General features: G+C 41.5%; 1 protein-coding gene across 2 annotated transcripts in view; it reads right to left on the reverse strand.

The window, feature by feature from the left end:
- Nucleotides 1-21,920: 21,920 nt before the first annotated feature.
- The window catches only part of tgfbr3 (transforming growth factor, beta receptor III), a 49,662-nt gene continuing 44,312 nt past the window's right edge, over nucleotides 21,921-27,270 (reverse strand). For both annotated transcript variants that reach the window (XM_029828026.1, XM_003973823.3), the window contains exon 16: nucleotides 21,921-25,242. In XM_029828026.1, the coding sequence (XP_029683886.1) occupies nucleotides 25,124-25,242 (119 nt within the window). In that variant the 3' untranslated portion in view covers nucleotides 21,921-25,123. The remainder of the gene's footprint in view (nucleotides 25,243-27,270) is intronic.

Consider the following 27,270-nt stretch of genomic DNA (forward strand, 5'->3'; position numbering starts at 1 on the left):
CCAAATAAGATTTTTTACATTCACTCGCAGGGCTGAGCAGCAGGTGAGGATTTTGGTCAGAGAAATGAATCATTACCATTTTAAAAAGTTGACTTTTTGCTCCAAGAATGTTTGTAGTTAGGCTCTTCTAGTAACATAAAACTATAGTTTATGTAATAGACTTCTAAACTTTATTGCTGTTTTGATAAACTGAATCTGAGTCTATCACAAATGCCAATGCTATTGCTACCAGGCTAATGCTAATTAATATAAACATTGCTCAAATCTAATGATGTTCAATTGTAGTATCGAGTAAAACAGAGTGAAGTGGTTGGGATGGATGATTTACTGATGAAAAGAGGTGAAGCGAGAGCATTGGGAGTGATAAAAGGGGACAGAGAGCGAGTGACAGTTGGGTTAAGACAGAAGTCATGTTCAATAGCAGGTAGAAACATCAAAAAGCAAGTTCACAGGAAAACCATGCAACCTTGTCTTGAAGGAGGATTTTCTGTTGTGTGGAGTAGATTATATCTGTTCTAGCTGCTGACATGGCCTCATTTACTGCCCGTAGTGTTGGAGGGGGATTAAACGATATCAGCTTTAAAGCTTGAAACAATACCTTTCAAAATTAAATGGATTAAGGGAGGGATGTCTGATGGGGATTTCTCAAGGCTTTGTTAGTTTAGAACTAACTCCCTTTAAAAGGGGGAAGTAGAAGAAGAGAAAGGGGGGAAAAATCTCAGACATGTGACTGTTTTGATGAGGCTGCTCTCACGTTGTGGAGGGCAGCGGGCGCAAGAGGGCTGCCAAGTGGCTGGCTCTCATAAACATCATAGCTGCTGTGTTTAGATACATGACTTCTCATCTCCCGGTACAGAGAGGAAAACAAACCCAACCATCACCACAAGCACCACCCACTTGCCTGCTTTTGGCAAGCTGCGCCACCTCCTTCAAATGGCACATTTCCATTTCCTTGCATTTCTCCTCTTTATAACTGGATGCACGAGTCGTGCGAGTAATATACATAACCTCTAATCTGGAGAGTATACAGGGAGGATGCAGCGACGGCGCTGGTGGATAATTGGGTTGAAAGGAAGCCTCGATGTTGACTTTTCTTAAATGTTATCATTAGCATATAACTGAAAATATCCAAATGACAAACCAGACAGAAGTTGTTGCTATCATTAGGCATGTTGGGATGCTTTCCTCTCTGGTAAAGATGGAAGGAAACCAAGTATATGCACATACTTGGTTTCCCGCCATGCTGCCGACACGTGACCGTACAAATGAAAGGGCGTCAAACTGCTCTCCAAATTAAGGACAGGCTCCACACTGCTGAGCAAACATCAGTGAACATAAACATGGAGGCATGTCAAGCATTGCAGGAATTTGGATGAAATCTCTCATCAGCTTTCTTTTAAACATAATACAAGCGTTGCAGGCATCGGTTGGGGAGGGCGAGCTAAAGTAAGTCCTCTGTAGTCACCTTGGATTCTATTATTAGACCCGGATAAACAACTCAAAACATTGACTGGATCAAGTGTATTTGCAGCCTTTGATTGGGTTTAGACACCAACATGGCTAAAATAAGTGCGGTTGTAATTGCGTGGGGAGGAGGGGTCAAAGACGTGACACGAGCAGCAGAAGCTCTGGCGAATGAAGAAGAAAAAGCAACTCTCTGAAGAGTAATGGGATGTGGTGGGGGGGGGGGGGCTGCTGCTGTCAAAAAGTCACAAGGATTTCAGAGGCCAACAAAGCCTATTTATCTAACTCTATCAGGAAAGTGGACAGCTTGAGCGCAGTAGCCTTGACAGCAGCGGGATTCCCTTGTCATTTCCCAAGGTCCACACACACACACGCACGCACGCACACACACACGTGTAAGGTGATTATTCTGTACTCCTTGTCCATTGTACTTTTTCAAACCAGATCAATGTGTTGTCCTACACCAGGGGCCTTCATCAGCACCAGACATTAACATGTGAGTGTCACTCTATCAGCTCCTGCTCCAAATAAATCAAAGGCTAGGCCACTGAAGAAAAGGGGCTAATATTTCCTCAATAACCCCAGAGAGACACCATGGAGAGATGCAAATTGCCTCCCAGGAGACCCTGGGCGATGTGAAGAAGAAACTCGCTGGGAGGCAGCAGGAAGCTAATGAGTACAATGGTAAATGTATACAAGGACAGGGAGGAAAAAATCTCCCCTATTCATACCAATTAATGCAATCTTATCAATGAAGGTGTGCTGTAGAAGGAGGACCCATGTCTAACCCCCCCACCCCCCACCCCCACCCCCTACTTTCACCTCGCAAGTGTTTGTATTATTCAAGACTGGCCTGGCTGGGGTCATTAGCCTTGTGGGAGTCAGAGCCAGGCCTGTGGAGTTAAGGAGATTTTAAAAATCACTCACTCCTCACATCAAAACATATCGAGCCGAATCAAAGGCACTCAAAAATGTCCTTTCTTGGTGGGGTGTGTGGGAGGGAGCTGCCATTATTGTGAAAGCCCACTTTCCGCACCATCTGTGTACTGATGCTTTCAAAACGCAAGCTAGCACCAGACAGAATAGCTGCATGTGTTCAACTGTATATCATGCATTCACAAGTCCATACAAAATTCTTGAAAAATCGTGGCATCAAATCGCTTGTATTATTCTTAACTGCTCAGTTCCACTTTTCCTACGATGGACAGATTAATAAAATGATTTTCAGTTTGGCTTTTTTTCCAATGCAAAAAATAGCCACATTACTGTGTTCAACCGAAACCATATATACAGTAATGTGATGCCATTTTCTCTATCTATCTATCTATCTATCTATCTATCTATCTATCTATCTATCTATCTATCTATCTATCTATCTATCTATCTATTCTATTCTATTCTATTCTATTCTATTCTATTCTATTCTATCCTGCCCTGAATTTGACTTCCTTTAAGCCCTTCTGGAACTGTATCTGTCTGACGGATGGAACGAACATAAGAAGAGTATATCTGCGCGGTCTATCTGGATCAATATGGCTGAATGAAAACTGAATGCGGTATCTAGTTTAAAGGAGCATTTGAACTAGCTGAAAGGGCAAACAAATGCTTCCAGTGCAGAGGGAGACGAAGACAAGCATGTCGATCTATTGCTGTGAAGGTCATTTATCAGAGCGAAGAACCACACCTTACAGCAGCTGACTGGATGAGGATTTGGCTCGCAGAGGTCACCGGGGGTACTGAAATGAAGGTTAATCACCGCATCGCTTTCTACATGTATAATCCTACACTCCACACTTCATTGAGTATAGCAATAAAAGCCCCCCCGTCAGCATAACTGCACCTAACCTGTGCCCCGCATGCTCAAATCTCTGAAATATCACATCCAACTCTGAGAATAAGTGGAAAATTAATGAGGAAAGCGCTGAGCTCAACCCCAGACAGGTATCACAGAAAAGGGTTAGCCGCCTCGCAGCTCATGTTCGATAGAAGCTCATTAATCCAAAGCCTCAAAGACAGAGGTTGTTTGGACTTGTGAAATGTGCTGAGGGATAAATACTTCTGATCTGACATTCATAGTCTCAGGTACAAATGAACCAGAATAAAAGAGGAAAAAAAATCCAGCTTCTTATTCTTGTTCCTATTAATTCGAATACCCTTTGTATTCCCCATGTCTGCGATGATATTATCAACTCTAAAGTAATTACAAAAGCCACAATAAACCCATGGTGTTTTTCTAGGTCCCGTCCTTGGGAAGCAGAACAGAGTATCAGTGATCATATCCTGCCCCTTAGTGGAGGAAACGATCCATAGCCTGAGTAAAAGAGGGTGAAGCGGGATGTTTGTTCTCTGGAGGCTCAGTCGCAGCCTCCAGCGTGGACATCTGTACACCACCGCCGATGCTTCACCCAGTCCTGACAGCAAAGACTTTAGTCACCACAAACGTAGTTCATCTCTCCTTTGAAAGGTTTTCTCCTAAAAGAAGAGCCACTGTCATCCGCTCGTCTAAAACACGACAATTCAGGTTTGTACACATGGGGAAAAAAGCTCATGTATGGTGATATTTTCATGCAGCGGCGTCTCGTAATACAACCAAAACCAAAGAATGACGTCCATCCATCTTCCAATGCTGTACTGGAGCAGTTGGAGCCAGTCCCAGCTGCCTTTGGGTCCCCCCTGAACGGGTCGCCGGCTCTTTGCAAGGCTAACATATAGCGACAAACAACCATACACACTCACGTTCACACCTCAGGTCAGTTTAGAGTCGCCAGTTCATCAAATGTCTCTGGCCTGTGGGAGGAAGCCTGGAGGGAAGCGACATCAGCCCTGACAAATTCTTCCAGTTTGTCTCATTGGTGCAGAATAATTGTAATTAGAGACACAAATTAAAGAGATGAGCAGCGGCAGAAGAGGATTAAATGATAACGCATCAGAAAATACTGATTGGTAATGTTTCACATGTAAAAGGTGTTTTTAAAAAAGCAACTTGAAAAAGGGAAACGCCGTTAGTTACATAATTTGATAAAAGCTCAGGAACTGTATGAGTGATCACTTGTATGAGATCAGATGCTCATTTGTTGACGTGTGTATTGATTTTGTGACGCGGATTTTGGAACTCATGGCATGGGAATCACCTCTGAAACGTTCCACTGCTCCGGGAGCATCTCCACACAAACGTGCACACGTGGAAGAGCTGGAGGAGCTTCACGCTCGGCACCAGGCAGCATCCTGCTTCACCGGGAACGCTCCGCTCACACCGGTGCTTGTGATACATGCAGAAATGAGTTATAATAGCATAATAATTGTGACGCCGCGGAACAAACCAACAGTTTTACAGAACTCAAACAAAGAGCAGAGGGCGATGCTAGCTGCATGTGGCTGCTGGTGTTTTACACCGGAATAATCAACAGCCCGCCTGTCACTCCCTGCAACCTGCCAGGCGTAGGAGTGGAAGCACTGCCACATGTAACTGACATCTCAGATTTAATTTGACTGGTAATCACACCCAGCTATAGTTTCAGAGCATTTCACACATCTGTGCTACAGTTTTAGGTGTTAAGCCAGGAGAGAGACACACAACTGCGCCTCTGAATGACACCTCCTCCGATGCAGATATAATTTATTCTCCCGTATTGTCTTTAGAACATTGATTAAAATAACAACCTTACAGCCAAGAAACACACTTCTGTGGGCTTTTAATAAAGAATTCCAATGGTGTCTACAGCTTCGCCTTGAAAGGTCACTTTGTTGTGGAAAAAATGTGTTATTAATAAAAATAAGATTTAGATTTCTTCTCAAAAAGCCACGTTTCTAGAAAACATTCTCCCTTGAAGCTGAAGCTCATAAACCAGGTGGCTGATAACAGGAAGCTGGAAGCTGATGTTCAGGGGGACTGAACGTGAACGCGTTTAAAACAACTAAGGGCCACGCTGGCTTAAATAACCTCTAAAAAATTAGCCGCCACAGAATCACAGATTCAGGTTTATCAAAGTCTTAATGTGTTCCTGATACAACGTAGAAACCTACTGGACCTTTATTACAAAAATGCCTCTGAAAGGTGGCTGCTGCATATTTGGGGTATTAACATGTGTTTCTTTGCTGATTTAATTCTGAACCAGCTTTTTTATTTAAAAAAAAGATTTTGCTTTTTTTTTATGAACCATAATTACTTTTCTAATATCTTTCTCTGGCAATTGAGGGTGAGGACATAATCCAACACAGTAGACAAGCAGAAGCGGCTCAATTATGCCCCCTACAGACACAATTAGGAAGTTAAGGACTCCACACATATAAGAGAAGTCAAGAATGTCAAATACCTTTGATACACTTCTGTAAACGTCAATATTTTTAGATCCATATGAATATGAAATGATCTTTGTCCCTCAGAGGAGTTGCTAATTTAGGCCAGGGTGTGTGTCTACGCATCTCCCCGTCTCTTCTTTAAAGCTGCGTAAGCAGGATGGGAGCAACAGAGGAAATATTTCTGCAGGCTGTGATGAGCATTCAGGTGTCTTGGTGGAAAAAATAGCTCTGGAAGTGACATATGATCAATTTGTGGATAACATCATTCAAAAAATGGATTCATTTACAGGTGACTCAGTTACTGCCTGTGGTGTGCTAATGCAATCATGCACAACGGGCTGTTGAGATGATATTGATGTTTTCTTCCAAAGGCAAAGAAAGCACATTTATAGATACCTGCAGAGAGGGATAGATTCACAAAATGTTCCTTCATGTGCTCCTAATTAACACAAGATCATATTCAGTTTAATGGGTGCAAAGGGTCAAGCAAACAGTGTGGGAACTGTAGTTTCTTCATATAGCTGGAGCCACAGACACGGACACACACACACACACACACACGAATAAACTAGGATGCTTTAACCACAATGCGTGTGTGAACAGTCCTGTAAATCACTGTGAGCTGCACGTCTCTAAATGGATGTTTTACTGGGAAGAAATATCCACATACTGGTGTATATTTAATGTTCAATTGCACTTGTACATGGAAAGCAGTGAGCTTTAACCTCCATTTAAATTATAGAATAATGATAAGGCGGAATGCATTATTAATACTGTTGCTTTTCTAACTGCTGGATTTCTATGAACACCCAGCAAAGATCCCAGACTGAGCTTTTGAAGAACACTGTATTCAAGCAAGTTTACAGCCACAATAAACACAAGATGGGAAACTTATAGTCGTTTTCATCCACTTTATCCCCCCTAAATATTTGCACGCAGGCGCGGCGCGTTGGTAGCTCCGGGCTTCCTTCTGTGTGTTCTTTTTGTGTCTGTGAGGTGTGCACGGCTTCATTGGAGTGATCATCCTCTTGCTCACAAACCTATAAAATATTGATTGGATTAAGCAAACAGCTTCAAGTGTACAGTGCGTTGCTCCTGTGGTGGCTATTATCAACAATAACTAGCGTGCAGTCAATGACTTTTTTTGTTTTTTAATCTACTGAATATGGATAGTGGGCAAAAATATGACTTATTTATTTTTGTTGAATAATTAAAAGTGTGGAATGGAGTTCATTAATCATTCAAAGTGATATATTGAGAAACTGTAAGACATAAATATTTGTGCATAAATATTTATCTACTCGGTGCCAGCCTGAATTAAGCTTTAGCTCCTTTTTCAGCACAGATCTGCTTCCTTCCTTCCGAGCTGTTCCCAAACCACTTACTGTATTTGTGCTCGGCTCACTGATCTCAGCTTATCAGCGCAACCACCTCTTCGGCAGACAAACACAAAGTAACTCCGGGATTGTGTTGTCTTATTGTGTGAAATATACGGATTGACACGAGCCCCCTGTTTTCAGAGCATGAAGTAATTCTTTTAATGGCCTGCCAACTGCGCGCTCCAAAGTTTGATTTTGTTCCACAAAATGGGAGCAAAAATCCCAAACAATTTATTATGCTGTTTGTGACTCGCCTCGCTCGTTATCCTCTGCAATTTATTTCCTACCTTGGGGTAGTGCAAGCCATTTTTCTCCATTTTTCAGTGCTTCACGCACACACACACACACACCTCCCCCACCCCCGCTTCGCCCGCTGCTGACTAAACTCCTGCCTCCAGCCATGGTGTTGGAACATCACAGAGAACTGCTTCATTATGCTGAAGCTAGTTAACAAAGAGAGGCCGAGATCCAGTTTAAATCACAGGGCGCCAGGCGAGGGATTACAGACTTCACCACCTCAAATCTGCTCCGCTGCAGCTCATCTCATCTCCACAGGTGAACCCATTCACTAATGAGGGACATTTCAGTGCAAATCTTTAATTCAAGGTCAGCACCTCATCACTCCTCGATACTTGAAATCCCCCCCGCCCTCTATTATAAATGTGTCTACATCAGCATGGGTTCAACATACATTTTTAATACATTACTTGCACCAGATCCTTTGCTGATATGGCGCATGAGAATAAAATTGCTAGTAAACGTCTGAACTTTATGGGAGGATTCGCAGAAAAGCACTTTGGAAACAGTGATTTTGAAGAAATAAATTGACATAATTTGTTTAAAGTTACTGTCATGTCAAACCTTAACACAAGGCACTAGCAACATTGAGCATAAAGCGAAAACACAGTTATGGGGCGGGGGGGGGGGGGCGATGTGTTCGATTCCATGTCTGGATTTGATGCCATAAATGATGTGGATAGCTTAGCATCTTAAAGTTAGTCAGATTTCTGTCTCACTGTCTCTGCACAGTTCAAATACTCCTTAGAAGTTCTGTGATACATGATTTATAAAAGTTAAGATGTGTGCTGCATGTAGTCGAACGCACCGCAAATATATACATTAAAAAAACAATGTAGCTTGTTTATATTTTGTCAGCTTTTACTGTAGTTTTTACTGTACAGATTGTAAGCTGCATTTTATTTCTATTATAGCTGTTTTTGAGAGAAACTTTAGAATAATAAACAAGTGTGGATTCAAATGGTTTTCTGTTCTTAGAGTGTTTAAGAAGTAGTCTTCAGGTCAAATCCAATGACTTTAATACTGCACCGATGTAGAGTGGGTATCAAATGATCACGTATCAATCAGAAAGTACATTCAACAATCATTATGAGTCAAAACCAGCAAACCTTAACACTCCTTACATATCCATATCAAGATAAGTGAATGTATATGTAGATTATAAGTTCAAACCACCAGCTGCGACTTGATCCACCTCAGAATTCAGGGTATCGTTTTACCGCACCCGTGCAATAATAAAAAGCACCACAAGGTGGCAGAAAAACGCCTGATGAGACCATTTCAAGTTTCTGGAATGAGTCTCATTAAACATCAGGAAATCACTGCTCACAAATTGTATTTTGATATGCAAAACGATTTTTAAACGCATATTATATGCTGTTTTAATCCTTAATATTAGTAAATATGCCATATTAGGGCTTTTAATATTCTTAAGAGATTATCAGGCAGCCGTTGCCAGAGTGCTTATGCAGGGTTTGAGCGTGATCAAATATTAATTCTATTAAACTTGCTCTTTTAAGAGGACTTCTTTGATGTTGATGTAATTTCTCATTGGCTAAGCAGATCTGTATCTTCTGGAAAGCAGTGGGATATGATTCATTGATGAGCCTCACAACCTTAACATTTATGCAGAAACTTAAATAGTGCTGTGTAAAAGAGCACTTGTGCAAAGCTGCTGGCCTTGCTTAAACCAGGAGAACATGCGATTGGGCTATTTATGCAGAGAGAGGAACAGTATTGTCTCTTTAAACGCAGTATTTTAATTTGAAATGTGAAGTTTCTGTCATCAAAGTTGTCAAGAAAATTCGGTTCCACCAGCAAGAGCTGTGCAAGCTGCCTCTCAACCATCTGGAAGCAGCTGAAGGTCAAAGTCATTAAAGAAACATTTTTGTCTCCATGAAATAAACAAGCAGCCCTGCTTTGATTCCAGTCATGTCTGGACGAGGGGGAAAAAAATACATCTGGAAGAATATTACAGAAGCAATTATTACAAGACAGCAAGTTTAAGGTTACAATAAATAAATTATTCATTTTTGACAATGTCAGGCCTCGGAGTTTGGGAATTGATCTCTCTGTAAACACGCTGCAGCGAGTGGGATTGACACAGATTGCACAGAGGACGCCATCTTGGCAGCACTTGGCGTTTCCTTTCATGTTGCAGCTCTGTGGGTGCTGAGCATCGCTAATGAAAAATGCTAAGACCTTGGGCAATCCAAAAAAAAATAAAATAATAATAAAAAAGCAGGCTGATTAGTTTTGTACACTGGAGATGAAGAGTGCTTTGGAGTCTATTTGTTTTCTCTTTGCCTCGTATCTGAGCGGCAGAAATAAAGAAGTTTCACCGCGGTGTTTGTTCTCTTCAAAGCTGGGAGAAATCTAGCGACAGTGTGTGTGATGTTGTGTGTGCTCCTCCTCATTATTTCAATAAGCCTATTTTGCCTGCTGACTGCTGCTACATAAAGAGAATGGCAGATGACCCCTGCTCTGTTGTGAAGTTAGTCCTTTTGCCCTAAAAAGTGGATGAATAAAAGATGCTGATTTGGGTAAGGACAAGGTTGCACGTCCGCCCTGTTGGGACCGCACAGGTCCACCGTCTCCATCACACACGCCACACAACGCCTTTTGTAAAGTTTTTCATTAATGGGGACATTGATTGACAGTTGCGGAGTGCAGTGCTGCTGTGTTACTTACAGTTGCACTTCCAACGCTTTGAATCTAATTGAGAAGCATTTGAGCGCCGCCATGGGGGAAATAAAGCGGCGGGACTGTTTTTAATGATTCCTCATGGCAGAAAAGTTAGACGCGTATTGAACCGAGTCCCTTTGCACTCTGGTATCACAGTGACAGGGCGCCGCAAGTCGCACATCGTCATCCCTTTTTTTTTCCTGTGAAACGCCGTCCCAGCTGGATATCCACGGTGGCCTCTAGCTAGCTGCTCTTTGTCAGTTTCGATATCACAGATGAGTACTTTTCTTCCCCAGACAACGACGGCGCAGGAGTTCGACTTGTTTTGAGTCGGAGCGTGACAGCACGAGATATAGATTTCCCTCCTCGGACAGTTTGGAGCGAGGAGCGATTGGGAGCCAAGTGTCTTCCTGCACATCAGCTGCTGTATTTAATGTGCTGCACTTGTGCGCTGTGGAATGCAGACGCTGGCTCTGGGTCACCGTCTGTACGCCTCCGAAAAACTCCTCCGTCTCGCTGCAGAAGAGTCCACCTGTGTTTGAGGGGTTCAGTCAAGTTCACATGAATTTCAAAGTGGTGCAAGAGTTCAAAGAGAAACTTTGAAGACCGAACTGCATCAGTTAATGTTTATCGAAAATCAGCCTTGCAGAAGAGAAAAACAGTATTTGACTGCATATGAAGTGTGAGTATTACCAAACTAGGGTTGGACTGGAGCAACTACAAAACACTTTAAAGATTTTACACATGCAGAATGCAACTTGCATGTGTTTGTCCATGACACGCAGGTTTCTGGGGTGTTTTTCTTGATGATACTCCCATTACGCAACTCTTGCAGGCATTCTAATTCCACTAGAGGCAGCTGCTGATGAGCTAATTGATCTCAGTGGATTCCTCCTGATGGCTGAGAATTTCATTTGCTTCATGCAGAACGAAGTATCGTTCCGTCTGTATGGAGTTGTGTCATCTATTACGAGCTTATTATGGGGTCACGACTATCTCTTTGTCTCTGGTACAGACTGACACTCGCGTACACACAGGGAGGATGGGATTCAGGTGTTTTCAGTCGTTTATTAGAGGAGGATTTGGATCAGCCGTCCCCTGGGAGATCTTCGTTCTGCTCTGCCTCTCAGCCTCCCCGAGCAGGCAGGGTGAGCTCAGCCTAATATTGCACAATCCCCTTTGCTGGTTTTCATCCAACACAAACCATTTGAGCTTTTTTGGCCTCTTCAGCGTGTTAAAGTACCACACACTTGTCAGTACCAGTGAATCCTGATACAAACAGCTTAGAGCTTCACTAGAACTTATGATGAATCAATTCCATAAAAAGGACAAGCAACTGAGCTTTATACCAGTGATTAGAGGGAGCGGGAATGGTTGAAATGTTCCGTCAGGTGCCCCCTAGGGTGACTATTCATTAACAGAAAGAGGAGAAGAAATAAGGCTTGTTTCACCTTTGCTTGTACTTTTCAGCCCTTTTCTAAATCTCTGTGTTTGACACGTCTGTGATGCGTTCTAAAGCCAGACGCACCAACACAGAATCTGAGGAAAGCGGTGTTGTCCGTACAGGAAATAAAGCAGGACTGATTATCTTGGATGTTGTTTCTACAAACTTGCAGCGACACCAGGACGTCCCGGCGTTGATAACTCCTGGTATCCAGAAACACCCAGAGTGGTGTTGTTGACCCTCAAAGCGACAGTCACACATCGTAATTGTCCGTGGAACATTGTCACATTGTCCAAATGACACTACTCTGTCCTGGAGGAAGCATCCTCGCAGTGCTCAGAACATCTGAAACCATGGGTAGTGCTCTGTGGGCTGCCCCCAGAGCAGTTTCTGAAGCTGAGACTTGCCGATCTCACGCGGGTCTGAGCTGGAATTCCTAAATTTGAAGACACACTGACAAACTCCGCAATTCACTCGATTCCCTTCATCATGGTTAGCAAGAATACGAATTGCTAACTTAAATCGCATGCGTCTAAACGTGAGTGAAACAAAAATGTTTAATTAATTCAACCCTTCTTTGGTGGTTTATCAGGAAAGGAAATTTGAACTTTCAATTTGAAGGCAGTACAATACGGCGTTGTGGAAAGATGAGATTTATTCCTCTCCAATCTGTCTAGAGGAGAGTCCCCTTGGGGTGTATTTTTCCATGCATCTGGATCCATATTTGTTTTCCTTGTCTTTTCAGCACAGGATTATGGCCATTAATCTGCAGTGTGACATATGTAAAACCATTTAATTCCTCCACTTTTACTCTCCCCATCCCCTTGGTGATTTGCTGTCTACTCACTGGGCTTACACCACGCAGCCAATTCTCCCGAGGTCCAAGATGTTTTAGCCATTCAATGGAAAGCAGGTGGCTGCCAGACAACAGGTAAAAACTGCTTCCATAAGAGTGGCATCCTGGACCACTGCTCAAAAAGACCTCAGCAGCAAATAAAAACGTATCATGTGGTTCAAATCATCCTGATATTGCACAAGACTTCACTTTTGCCTCATTCACTGAACCCCGCAGAGTCTCTTGAAGGGATTCCATCCAGTCTTGAACTATTTCCTGTTTACCAGGCTGACAGTCAGGATACATGTGACAGTGGACTGTCTGTGAAACTGATGATAGCTGATGTAATTTCCTTTACTTTATCACCCTTTAAGTCGTAGGAACCAAAGAGGCCTCAACCTGGAAACATCTGGCTCAGATAAGGTGGGCTCCTTAACCACACACGTCTGTAAAGAAACCCTAATAACAACCCCGTGCACGGAATTAACATTTTAACAACTGTTAAAACCTAAAGACCTTGAAAAAGCAGCCTCACAGTCGCTCCGTACGGTGAGTGGGATTCACATGAGAACAGGGTCAGGGAAGCATGTGTGTGGGAGACCCAGCTAACACTTTAATTGTCACGTGTGGCTTATCTAATGGTCTAAATATGCCTCATAAGAGCTGCGGCGCCTGTTTGTAAATATACCACCGTTTCAATCACAACTGAACCACAATCTCAATGATTCTCCACATAATTATACATTCTGCTGGGAAGGGAGATTTGGTGCAGTTCGCTGCCACAAGAGCTTCATTAGCCATTTGTTTATAGTGAAACACGTCTGCAGGTCTCCTTAAAATGCAATACACCACATTTTTTAGCACCACAATATGTTAAATGCTTCAATCAGATACAGCTAACAATCGAGAGCTTAAATAAAGCAGCTTCATATGAAGGCTGAGGAAAATTATCATGATCATCATGTTTTGAGCACTGCGTTTCAATTTAAATATACATTACAGTCAACAATTTGTAAATCTGAAGCTGGTCACCCTGTACAGATACCATCTTTAGGCTATTTTCTTTTCTAGGCTCATTACCCTGCAGGCATGCAAATAGCATGCTGGCATGAACAGGCCGTTTAAAACCAGAATGAAAACAACAACAGCTAATGTACAGGATTCACATCAAACCCTTTCTTTGTGCTAAAGTTGTAGGGGACCCTACCCTTATGGAAGTAAACATAAAGAACGCTTTAATATGCTACCAGTGAAAGGTTTTAGAGCACACTCACTTTTACAGGTTTTCGTCTAAATCCAAGAACTTCCTGGATATCGTCATGATGTAAAAGTGGTGAACAGCCAGATGTGAAAAGGAAGGCACAGTTACCCCAAACTAAGAAATAATGTACACTTTTCTGAACAGATATACTCACACAGTATGTATGTTTTTTCATAGTGTTACAATCTACAATCTGTGGGGGGGGGAGTGAGTACGGTAATTAATATTAAAGCTAAAGAGCAAAAGTTAGCATTGACCAGCTGTGAGGCTCGCAGAGAGTCCAATGGCAGCACGATGACCCTGTCAAAGCAAAGTAGACTGTCCAGATCAGCGGGGACATGGACAGTTCAGGAGTGCTTTGAATTCTCCAGGACGTGATTGTAAATTCATTAAAAGTCAGTCTGGAGGGCCACTTTCTTAGTGGGGTCACACAGAGAGCTAAACCCACTTTTGACTTCATTACTTTATATTTAGGATGTTGTTCGATTTAAAACAAATGTTCTTATTCTGTATTTTAGTTAACTTTTATGTGGAGTTTTCAATCTTTAAATGGACACATTACAAATCCAACTCAAATCAAAGTGATTTAGACCCACAGCACAACAGGTACAGATCACACATTCCATTTACATTTTAGTCAAAATGTATTATTATTGTTGTTGTTGTTGTTTATATTTTCAAAATAAGAGGAAAGTAAAAAGGCCTGCAGTAGTGGGTTGGGCATCATTATTACCCAATAGCGCCCCCTCTGGCCAGTCCAACACCTTGTAAAAGCTCTTTGTAGCCACTCTAAAGCTTTTTGGTTCTCCAGATGAGGAGGATGACTGGCTGTAAACAGGTCATGACCCTGAGAAGCTGATAAGGGTCTGACAGCGTTGGTCAGCGTTATCTGAGAGCTCACGTCTCCTGGGCTTCCTGTTCTTTTGCAGGGTGCTATCATTTCTTCACATACTGGCAAGAGTATTAGTGTGTAACTTTATGAGTTTTGAAGATCATTTCATCTTGCTGTTAACCAATCACATTAACAGACCAGGTCTAGAACCTCTCAGTTGTGATCACTTTGAGATCAGGGGAATTGTAGATGTTGGTGTAAACAGAGGAACAGCTGGACACAGACAGAGTCAAGAGAGATGACCTCCACGGATGCAGAGCTGACGAAAGTCCACCAGGCCAGGCTCAGCCGGGGCGTGTCAAGGCTGCACGACTGAGAAAAAACAGGTCTGGTCTACTTTTAGAGAAGCCATCACATCAGGGTTCACGAGAATGAGCTTTCATAGCAGCGGGGGCCAAAGAAAGGTTTCTGAGAAGGTTCGCGGTTCGGAGGGGTTAAAGTTGTCCACATGCAAACACTTAGAGCTATGCAAGAAGTTCAGAAGGTGAATTTGAACTCTGAATAAAGGGATAAGACATGAAATATGACCTTTTGAGGTATACGCCTCTTAGCAAGTAGCTGTTAAAGTATATTTAAAAAAATGTTCATCAATATCATCACCAAAACCCAGAGACCGACCCCCGAACAAGTTCAGCAAGGAAAGTCCAAGAGATAAATATCTTTACTGTCTGCTGATGATAATAAAATAATAAAAAAAAACATTTTACAAGCAAGACAACAATAAAACAGCTACTGTAAAAACATGTTTACTGATCTTTTAGAATAGATTTTCTCTGTTCAATACAGAGCTTATCCTAGCATCAAAAACATTACTGAGAATTTGAATAAATGCCCATAAATATTAAATAAAGTATAGAAATAATGACATGTGTTAAGAGGCTTGCAGCCAGAGTAAACAGTGCCGTGATTATATGACTTATTAAAACATTAGCTGACGCATCATTGTGTGTGTGTGTGTGTGTGTGTGTGTGTGTGTGTGTGTGTGCGTGTGTGTTTGTTGCTGAGGTTTGAACTTTATCCCACCATCAGTGACATCTGCAGCTAATTAGATGTTCATCATTGTCACACATCCTGTTTGCACACAACTGCTTTGGAAAATGTGATCAGTGGCTTCTCCACATGAGCTTCATCCACAGCAAAAGAATACGAAAGGCCATCGATATTTCTGGAGGCGTGCTGGCCTCGTTCTCGCTGCGCTGTCATCCTGGCCCCACAACATCATGAGGATCATTCAGCTGAAGCAGCAAAACACCTGAGAAGGGTTTTTTATTTAAATTCCATAATGGAAGATGGAAATTAGATCATATATAGATAAGATAAGATAAGATAAGATAAGATAAGATAAGATAAGATAAGATAAGATAAGATAAGATAAGATAAGATAAGATAAGATAAGATAAGATAAGATAAAACTTTATCGATCCCACATCGGGGAAATTCACGATATAATTCACAATAATATAGATTCTATTAAGCAAACCAACAAGTCCAAGTGCCAGAGCTCTGTAATTATAATTATATTATTTAAAAAGAGCCAGGATATGCACTTTAAGAGAATGGGATTGTGAACATCTGTGGAACACATTAGCAGATCAGCCCAAACACTCTCGCTCTTCTCAGTCCTGCATCATATCCATGTGATTTATAAGAGTGCTGAAGTGTTAGCACGCCAGTAAATCCCCCATTATTTGAAATTGCTAAACAAACGAAGCGCACGTGCATGTTAATAAAGTGAGCAGCTGATGTAACCTGATGGTGGCTGTGCTGTCCTGCAGGTCCCGCAGGTGCTGAGCAGCATGTGGCTTCTCCCTGCACGTCAACTTTAATCCTGAGAGATTTATGGCGTCAGCACGTCCTGGTAATTAGAAATGCACGGATGCACGCTCGCTCGGGGGCTTGGAAATGCACTTTTCTGTGTTTTGAGAGTAAAATTCTGTGCAGCTGGGCTCCAACGGAGGACAGGAACCTTCACAAAAATGTGAAACGTCAAGACGGTGACACTTTCATAAACAGAGGTCCCTGTGAATAATTTGTTTTGGGTCCTAACCCCAAGTGTTTTTACTGTGCTTACCATATAGGGTGTAAACTCTGCGCAGGGCAGAGGAGTGAGGCTGGATCTGCAGAGCGAGGATAATGGTGTTTACATCACAGCAATCATGACTTTAATAAGACTCAGCGGGCTTCTTTGCTAATGTTAGCTGGAATGTCCCAATGACAAGTCCCAGAGTAAAAAACACTTCAGCTCTCGGTAACTGAAGGTAACAAAAAGGACCTAAAACTGATAATGACGTGTAAGAGGAAAGGTATTATGATGAGAAATCCTTTGCCAAAAGCAAAGATACAATGTTCCCACATTATCTGATTCATAGCCAAATAAAGACTGAATCTCTACCCCCAACCAGTGTCTGATATTAAGTCCAGCACTTGAATAAACACCACCGTGATGTTGAGTAAAATCATCACGTCGACTGTGCTCTGTACAGAAATTAAGTGCCGCTTAATGTAGCTGTAATCCAAACAGGGTTTGCAGACTACAACAGAGCACATTAGGGTTCTTTCTCTCCCGACAGCTGATCAAACTGAAGCAGACTGGACGGCACGTCACGTAAAGATGGAAGAAGAGAGAGCGAAGCCACCTCTGATATAACAATAAAGAGGCTCCAAGCGAGTTTCTGAGAGAAGACATGAATAATTCTGAGTGAGACTTGATGTAAAGTGCCAAATTATCCTCACTTAGCCAAAATCTGGTGCTTTTGTAGACATGCTGTTGCCATTTTTTAGTATTTGGCCTTCAGCAAATCACCTGTTTTCCTATTTGAGGCTGGATGATCCTAAACTAAGTCATACTAGGGAACTATTCCCAGCTGTTATTTTGTTCTTGTGCTCCTGCTCCTCTCACCTTTCGGTTGCCGGTGGCGACCGCCATAATTTCAGCGTGGGGACTGCACATCTGTTTTCTGGGTGACAGCTTTCACTGATCAGCAGGGACTTCAGCTGGGCCAATCACAGGAGGCGCCCCCTATTTTCAGTGATTATTGGTTTGGGGCAGACATCTGGTTGTATTTAGAGGTGGGTACTTGGAGCCGGCGTATTTGGTTTGGTTGCAGTGCAGTTTGAATTGTGGAAGAGCAGTAGGTTTCACCCTTGATGGGAAAAAAAGTCAACTAAATGAGGCCTTCTCTAATTCAGGTGCTGTGTGTGTGTCGGACAGCAAATATGGGAGTTTTCATTAGGAAGATGGAAGAAAAATGGGCTGAAAATTAGATTATTGTCAACTCTTGTCGGGTGTCATTCCAACATTAATCCATCAACAAAAGACCAAAGTTCCCAAAATTCTAAACAGATGTCCAGTTCATGACCATTGCATAGATATTGACATGTAAGTGAAGGGCATTAAAAGGATTTTTTTTAAGTTAAATGTATAAAAATAACAATTTGAACATCAATATTTATGTAGTATAAATAAATAAAGTCTACTTCTTATATAAATTACACAAAACGAATTAATATTCTGATGAACTACTCACTGGTTTTACTAGTAGAATTTTGCTGCACACAGAGAAGTTTACTTTGTTCCTTCTTATATCTATATCTTTGATATATGACCTCTTTTTGGGTGGGGGGGGGGGGGGGTGTTAAAGGCAGTTTGGTTACTGTAACTATAAAAATAAATCAACTCTTCTTTTTTTCAGTCTGTTTTGGCGTTGAGACAGATTTGTGTCACCTCTCTGGTGCAGCAAAAGCAGACAGCCATACTTGGTTAGCATGCTAACTGCAGCGCCTTGTGCTCTGTGACCGTACAGAATCCATCGAAACATGTCAAGAATTCCTGCCGCTTTCTTGTCTAAAGTTAGATGTGTGTGGTTTTTTAAAATATATATATATATATATACATCTATTCACACACTTTTATACATAATTGAGCAGCATGTTTACAGAAAGCAGGAATGTAGACGTTTCTCAGTAGTTCATTCGTTCTTGTCCTTTTTTCATTTAGATAGATTGGACTAAATGTCTGACTTGATTGAGACTTAAAAACCAGTGAATCAAACAGCCACGACTCTTCAATTTCACAAATTCCACTTCTGAACCAGAAAAGATCAGAGCAAATGACTCTTGGGGAGGAAACAACTTGGACTGAACCTTGGACCTGAACAAGAAGATCACAAGATGGGAACTGACCACAACCCCACTCTCAGGATTCAGTGTGGATTTCTAACATTAAGAACAACTTTGGCTTATTTTTGATGAGGATTAATTGTGCTGTTAAATCCTGGGTTACTCGTTCATAATTATCTTGACTGTTGACTAAACTTAATGCTTGAAAAATCAAAAATTGGAAGAAAGTTACAGTTCACTTGGCAGCAGAATCTACAACACCGAAGTCACGTGTGGAACAGATAACTTGTTTGTGCCTCCATGCATGAGATCAACATAAGTAAATAAAAGGAAAGGAAAACACCCAAAACAGCCAGGTTTCCATACAAGCACACGAATTACAGTCAGTGTCTGTGTTTTCACCTCCGATAAAAAGAAATGAAACGCAATCGTCACAGGAATCTGTCGGCCTGATGGAGCCACACATGTGATGTGTGAGGGGACCTGTGGCCAGGTGGGACCACGATCAGGGTCTGGACAGGTTCTGGACCCATGCCGCTTACGCAATCCCAACATCAAGGAGCCGTTGGAACATAACCAACAAACGTAACCTTCACCGCTGGCTCTCAAGGTCCTCCGTTTGTAAAAAAGATTTACAAGCAGCGCACGTCGATAAGATCATTTGGAAAAACAGTTAATGCTCACTCTTTTTTCCCCAGTTTGTTTTTGTTTTCTGTTGGAATTTGTGGTTTGGAACAGAATCAGGAGTGTGTGTAGGAGTGTGTGCGAATGGGCACGCGAAGTGTGAGTGTGTGGAGGTGGAATGAGAGGGTGTATTAAGGGAATTACTAATTAAATGGGAGATGTTTGTGTTATAAGGTTGGTTATGATAGAGTGTTTTTAGTATGAGTAGTATCATTTTTGGCTGCAGAGGGATTTTTTTCCCCCTTTTTTTTCAGTCCACCCAACTGGAAACACTCTGGTTTCTTCCAGCGAGAACTGCGAGGGTTTCATATATCTACAATAACACACACATGCAGTACCCATGTGCCACAATCCAAACACAGTTTGCAATTCAGCAAATTGAGAGTGTTAAAGGGAATCTGAAAACAAAAGGAAATAGCTGCAGACGTGAGGCTAACGTTAGCCTCCCTCACTTTCAGTACAGCTGAATATGATCTCTTTGCATAGGAAAACATGTGAAATAAGACTGGAACATATCAGATGATGCACTGGTGCAGATTATTGTATCATGTTTCATTGATGTTGATACGGAACAATGTGTAGTGTAAGACTGAAAAGGGAGCACAGATTGAACACAAGCTAAGGGAAACATACAATACCAAGCTAACTGAGGAAATCAGGCAAACTGCTCCTCTGTGACCTTACAAAGATAAAACTTTAATAGTCTCACAATGGCAATTTGTGGTTTACAGTGGAATAAAGTGAGAGTATCGCCACATGCAAGTATAGAATATGTATCAGGGGGTGTGTACATGTGGGGAAAGGGGTCAGTGTAAAAAATAGAAATAGAAACGTGGTGGCTGATGGGTCATTCTTAATAAAATGAGATGGATTTCTTTTAACGGTGCTTTGCTTCCCAGCTGATCATATATACATATAAAAAACAGTCTCACTGAACAAGTGTGATGAGTAAAAGTGGCTCTGAAGTGATTCAGTGCTAAATGAGTCCAGTGTCTTAGAACAAAAGAAGCATAAATAAATGAATGGGGTTGTTTTGTACATTGTCAGTATTTGTATGGAATATTGTGCTAAGAGCATTTTATATAATAGAGCATCACGTTTACAGATACTGATGTGAACTGATGGATTTCCTGAGAACATTCGCTTTACTTGAACAGTCCAAAAATGTCAAAGAATATGTGTAATCATGACTGTGTGGTTCGATCGGCATCAGAGAAACCATCTAAATAAACTACCCTGTAATCTTAAACAAAAAATGTTGCCAGATTCTGATTGATGCACAGAAAGAAAAGGAAATCTCTCTTTTTTAAACTGAGCTGCCAACTCAAACCAGTGGCTCTTTGGCAGTAAAAAAAACCCAAAACATCAATCCAGGAAAACTGTCTGCTTAAAATTGATGTTCCCTCAGCATAAAGATTTAAATGTTAGTGCTATAAATTGATTTATGGAGAATCTTACAGCAAAATGATGAACCATGACCTTGTTTTGCATTACAACCAGCTGAGGTTCTTAGTGTTTTACATCCGTCATGCTGATATCAGTCCAGGAGCTCACAGACGTGCTTTAAATGGCTTGTTCCACTTAATCATATATTCTGCAGTATGATTTATACATATATGTGTCTGTATAGGTGTATATATATGGATTCATTATTATACTGTGAGATAAATATTAGATACGAGGTGGTCTTGTTTTTCGGCTCATTCTCTAATCTTGTAAATCATCAAATGCTCCAAATCAACTCACTTAACGTAATTGGGAGTAAGTGATCGTGTTTAAGAGCGAAGGTCTGCTCCACATCAGGCCAGTCTCACTCCGCTGCGTGAGCGTTCCCACTCCCATTGCGTGATGCTCGGGAGGAAATCTGATTTGCCCGAGAACACAAAAGACAACAACAACGCATTTGTTTCCCACATTTAAGAGCGGAAAACTGGAAGAAAGTGAGTGCATCTGAATTCTGCGACGATGACATGGACAAGCTTCGTTTTCAACCTTTTATTCAGCGTGCGAGACGTAAATCGTGAAGTGGACTAGCCGGGGGCTGGAGATGGCTCTGTGAGGACAGTCTGGGGAAGCCATCATGACATCACAGAGGCTGTAACCTGCAGTGGGGTAGCGAGGGGTCACGTTCCAGCCCTCCCTCAGCCTCGTTCTCTTGTGCAACAGTCAGAGAGAATTTTAAATCTACTCCAAGGCACGCTTCTCAGTCTTCTCCAAGGACCTCTAATCAAAAGCAAACATGAAGCAAACGCGAGTGGTGGGGAGGGAGGGAGGGAGGGGTGTGGGGTGGGGAGCGTGGTAAGGACTCACGCACAGCACTCATCAGCCCCCCCCCCACCACAACCACCTCCAGCCACATGGACTGTATCGTGTTATGAGCTCACCAGAGAGGAGTCATGACTTCACCGCAACAGAGCCAAGCCTCACACATCATCATTACTGCTTATTGTTCTAAATCAAATCCATGCAGTGCCCTCACACACACACACACACACACACACACACGGAAGAGAGAGAGAGAGAGAGAGAGAGAGACCTTAAAAGACCATTACACATGCTAATAAATTATAATGGTGATTTATTGGATACAATGGGTGTACAGATATCATGCATTTTTTAACAGTGTAGGGGAAAAAAGAACTGGAAAAAACCCCAACAAAAAAAGGAAACCATAATAGGAGATCTAAACTTTTACACATTCACAACATCCAGAAAAGTGTTAAGGCATCCTAAGAAAGCTGAACGTGCTCAATGCTTGAAGCCAAGCAGCTATAAAATCACACACGAACCCCGAATCACTTATTTGCAATACAAGCGATCAACAGAGGACACAGGCCCACCAAATCAGACTGTACAACATTCATAGAAAAAAAACTTGAGGTAGTCAAAAGGTTAAAAAAAAATAAAAATACAATCATTCAGAACGAGGAACCAGGTCATGGAACTGTTCTCCATTTACAGCTGATCTGAGGTGAAGATGAACCGCGAGTCTCTCAGTGGACGCGCTTCAGCTCATTTACAGTGCTCCTCCTGTCAGATACAGCATTTCTGACATTATTTACAATAGTGATCATGGAGGGATTTACCCAGCGCGCACTGGGGCCCCATTGAATAACGAGATTGAACCATTAACCCCTGTGGATTGCATCACTGGCCCGAGTGACTGAAAAGCCCCAGAATGTGGTTGAAAGAAGAGATTAGATCCAGAGAGGATCACAGGTGGGACATGGATTGGCCACAGTGCGGAATGTCAGAAAGCCCATGTGACCAAATAACTCCCACAAAGATGCAGTACTTTCCAAAGACCATGTGATGCATAGCCTCCCGGTGGGTTTCAAAACATTACCCAGTATCACTGACTCAAGCTTTCGATTAGTTTTTGGCATGGAAACCCCTGGCGACGGGCCTCGTATAACAGCCGAGCGCTAAGGTTGCTGTAAAGTGCCTCTAATAACATACAAGAGAAAAAAAAAAGGTTTGAACAAATGTGTCATGAAAGGTTTCCAGAAACAAACCTTATATTGCTGGGTTTTTCTCCACAGGTGATTCTGACTGAACACACACACATCCCCGCAGAATCAGAGTAACGGAACCCAAAGCTGCGTCGGGTTGGGTTTGGTGGCTGAGAGGGCAGTTCTGGCTGTGAGTAATCACATCCATTATCAAACATCTGACATAAGTTTTGTGACCAGTACATGAAAAAAAGGAAAGCCCTTTGAATGTAGTTGTGTTTCAGATAAACGCCCAAATCTGACTTAATATACAAAGCAAATGCAGATGTCATAGCGTACAAAAAGTCTGTGAAAGTACCTCTAAGCTGTAAGAAGGTCCAGATCTAAACTGTTATTGACACAGGTTCTTAATTTTGCTGCCTTACTGTATGTACATACATATAGATACTGGATTATTTCAGCACATTTCAGCACTCTTACATATTCTATTTTATATTTTAACATTGGTTACAGTATGCTATTTTAAATGTTTTATGTAAAGCACTTGAGTTTGTGCTGCTCTACTAAATCTGGACTTTTATTCCACGTACAGATTTCTGATTTTCATACTGTAATATAAAATAAAACACATTAACTGTTTTGTGACACGGGTCCAACCACTCATGTGTTTTTAAATTACTACTGTAGGGGCCAAAGTATATTTATGTATTTCGTTAAAAATAATACCTTTTTAAAACAATTTAAATAATGACCAATATAAAGATGACCTTTTGTAATCACATATTTTAAATCAGCCCACCCTCAGACGTGTTACATCTAATTCACAGTACACACAATAGACAATAAATTCATCTTGGTAAATATATTTCAAAATAAAATCTTATACACAAATATGTATATATGTATATACACACACACACACACACACAACCACACAATTCCCTCTCTAGCTTTATACACAGTTCTATGAGAAACAAAGCAAACACACAGTTGAGATATTATGCATTCTGTCTTCACGGTAAATGTAAAAGTCTAACTTCCCTTTTCCAAAAGGAGGCATTTTTATCACACACAGGCTCGGGGAAAGTTGCACTCCAGTAAAGATGTGTGTGATTCTGATGGTGAAAAGTTGTGCGTTGTACTTGTGATACATGTTTGCGACGGTGAGCTTCAGCTACAGCTTCTGAACACACTGGACACAAAAACATTCACTGACTGACAAATTTGCTGTTTCACAAAACAAGAGAACAGCTAAGTCTTTGTTCTGGTTTTTTAGGCTAAATGAAAGGTTTGTTATCTTTCTCTGGTTTAAATCACAACCCTTTATTCTATTTTAAAACTACTTTTGTAGCAGTCCTTTTTACTGTTCAGTTAATAACTGAATCAACAAAGAGCTGTCATAAAGTTTAAGGGCCATTAACATCAAACCTTAAATTACACCCCCCGATTTTTCCAACGCTGACGTTTTCAATGTAAATCTTGTTTAAAGTATCTACAGTTAACCTTCCAGGTGAACCCTGTGTGATCCGCAAGCGAAACATGGAATTTGTGCATGTGGTGTTTTCACTATTTACAATATTCACACAAAAAAAATACATGGTTTTTAAAAATAGATATTTTGTAAAATATGATAGCTCTCAAAAATATATGTACTGCATATTTGGACAAATGAACTAGCTTAGCATAAGACTGGAAGCATATTGTCTTTGAGAAGAGCCAAGGCAGCTGGTTTCTCCCCCTTTGACTAGCTTGGTTAACAACTTTCCACAAAGTTTAGCCTAAAACAGAAAGCATGTCAACGAACAGATCCACTGTTATTCCACACCAACGTGTTTTTGCTACCAGTGTTCCCGTTAAGCTGGGCTTTGTCTATCGCGCTCCACCTAAAAGACTGGAAAAATATGTATGTCTAGAAATCCTATTTGACACTATTGAATGGGGCTTGTTCAGCATGATTTTTCACATTTTTCTTTCACATTTTTTGGCATTCACTCTTCTGAATACATTCAACACCTACGCGTTTGGTGGAGCCCAGTTCATAATGCACTTATGTCCACATAGTGGTTGTTTTGTTCACTTTCAGGCTGATGTGTTGTAAAGTAATTTGCTCTCCTGTGTCCAACAACTCGCTGGCTTCTTCCTAGCCAGACGACTGCTGAAGTGGTGGCTCTAAATACTTTTTCCTACTTTATTTCCATACTTTTTCCAACGTTTGAATCCCAGAAAAGATGTTTTGGAAGGCGATGAACAAACCAGTCCATGTGAAGCTTTGTTGTGGCGCAGCTTTCCGTCCTGCTGGGTCCCGCGCTGGGCTAGGCTGTGCTGCTGCTGGAGCAGGGGGTGCTTTGGGTGCTGCCTGTACTGTGCGCCGTGCTGCTGTTCTCTGAGGTGGGTGGGGGCTTTTGGAGCTCCTGCGTGCCAGCTGTCTCACCTACCAATGAGAAAGAGGAAGGACAAGATACCCTTGTCATGGTTTTGTGTACATTGTTTTTTAAATGTATACATTTCAATAAAGAAAAAGGTATCGGATTCCCAGTTAAGCCTATCATTTAAATAAATAAATTTGCTAATAAAAGCAGTACTGGGACTGGTCAGTTTTTAAAAGTAGACACCAAATTACATGTTCTTGATGTGTAGTAACTGAAATCTATCAAGTGAAATGGCCAGTTGTTATCAGTGTGGTTGAAGACCAAAAGAGTTCAGTACTTTTTAAAAAATATTTAAATTAGCAAAGTAATGTTCGACTCAAGTTTGATGTTTTCTTGTGAATAAACTGAATCCCTTCCTTGAAGCATCCAGCATGTTAATATCACACCAACACCAGCCCAGGGGAAAAGCTGGATCAGTACATCCCAAATATCAAATAACCGCCACGGTCCAGGTCTAATAAAAACAGTCTTGCTTTTCAAAAATGGAAATACAAAAAGAAATCCAGACTTAAAGTCCTAAAGCTTCCCATCTTTGGAAGGACGCTTTCCGAAAAGGCTTCAGCTCGGAAAATGCTGAAATGACTGCTCCCATCCCTTCTAACAGATCATATATTGAACTAGGACCTATGCAGCACAGAGGATTCCTCTTCATGGCCTTCATTTGTTTGGTTTTCTGGATTCAATTAAAGTGCCTTTAGGAGATAAAGTAGAACAAACAGCAGACAGGACCTCCTAACTGCTGTGCACACCACTGACTGGTTCAGCATTAAAGTCTGTAGCCTCTCTGGATTAAACAATTATAATGAAAGATACAATATTATCTAACTACATGTACATTTGGATTCCTATTTGTATGTGTTCCTATGCGTGCTTGCACATATGGGAGATGTGTGTGTGCAGGCGAGCTTCAGTCCCACTGTCTGTAAGCAGCCGTGCTGCTTTCCATTACACGACTAAAAGCTCTTTAAAATAAATAGACTTGGATTTCACTTTGGGAAGGCGGGTACCGTCTCTAGAAGAGATCGAGCTCCATCTCTGTCGTACAAACACACTGCGGATGAGACCTGTAGCAGCAGCTGTCTGAAGAGTGTTTACGGGCTATATTAGCCTTTTGGCTAGCCTCAGGATGAAACTATTAGTGCTGCTGGGACGGGACACATTGTTTAGGGTGATTGATATGAACCCGCTGTGGTTCTGATCTAATGCTCCTACTAGATAACACCTGGCTGGTATTTATTTTCTATCTGCATTTCACATCATAATTTGAGTGAGATGCAGACCAGAACTCTTAGCAAACGTGACAACATCGCTGGCAACGCAAGCCTTACCACTATGTGCCAAGACAATGAACAAAATATCACGTAATATATTACAGGTTGCATTTATTCTTCTACATGCCTTATAAGGAATTAACATAGAATAGAATAAAATCCCAGATACAATGCCAATGATTATGCACGGCTTAAAACGGGCTCTCTTAAGAGGCCTAGAACATCACCCTGGGACACTTGGGGGATAAACCCAAATCTGTTTTGATGTTTCATCACACTGTCCACTAGTTTAAAATACACCAAAGTGATATTTTGGGTTTTTGTTTTGGGGGATATACATTCTTGGGGTTTTCACAGAAAGTGGACACGTTGCCATTTAAGGTCATTTTAGCTCAGACAGGAACACACCCGGCTAGATCCTATTTTAACGACATCAGACTCATCGAGTGTCTTTAGCTCTAAACTATGAACGTGTCTTTGTCTCTGTGCTTCTAACACTTTATTTGCTGGACAAAGTAACATGTTTCTTCACCACGTCTTTATCAGATTTGATCAGTTCTGACAAACATCAAAATCTATTTCATATTTAGTCTGGGCGATTAGCATTTCCCACTGTTTGCCATGTGGGTCCTTATTAAGTCCAGAATTGTAACCACTTCTTAATGTACCTCTCAAAACCTTTAACCAGACATTTTGATAAAATTCAATTATTTCTGTAATGACTGTATTGGATGTTATTCAGTGTTATGCACATAGGGT

The sequence above is a fragment of the Takifugu rubripes genome, chromosome 20 (genome assembly GCF_901000725.2).
Source record: "Takifugu rubripes chromosome 20, fTakRub1.2, whole genome shotgun sequence".
Classification (NCBI taxonomy): domain Eukaryota; kingdom Metazoa; phylum Chordata; class Actinopteri; order Tetraodontiformes; family Tetraodontidae; genus Takifugu; species Takifugu rubripes.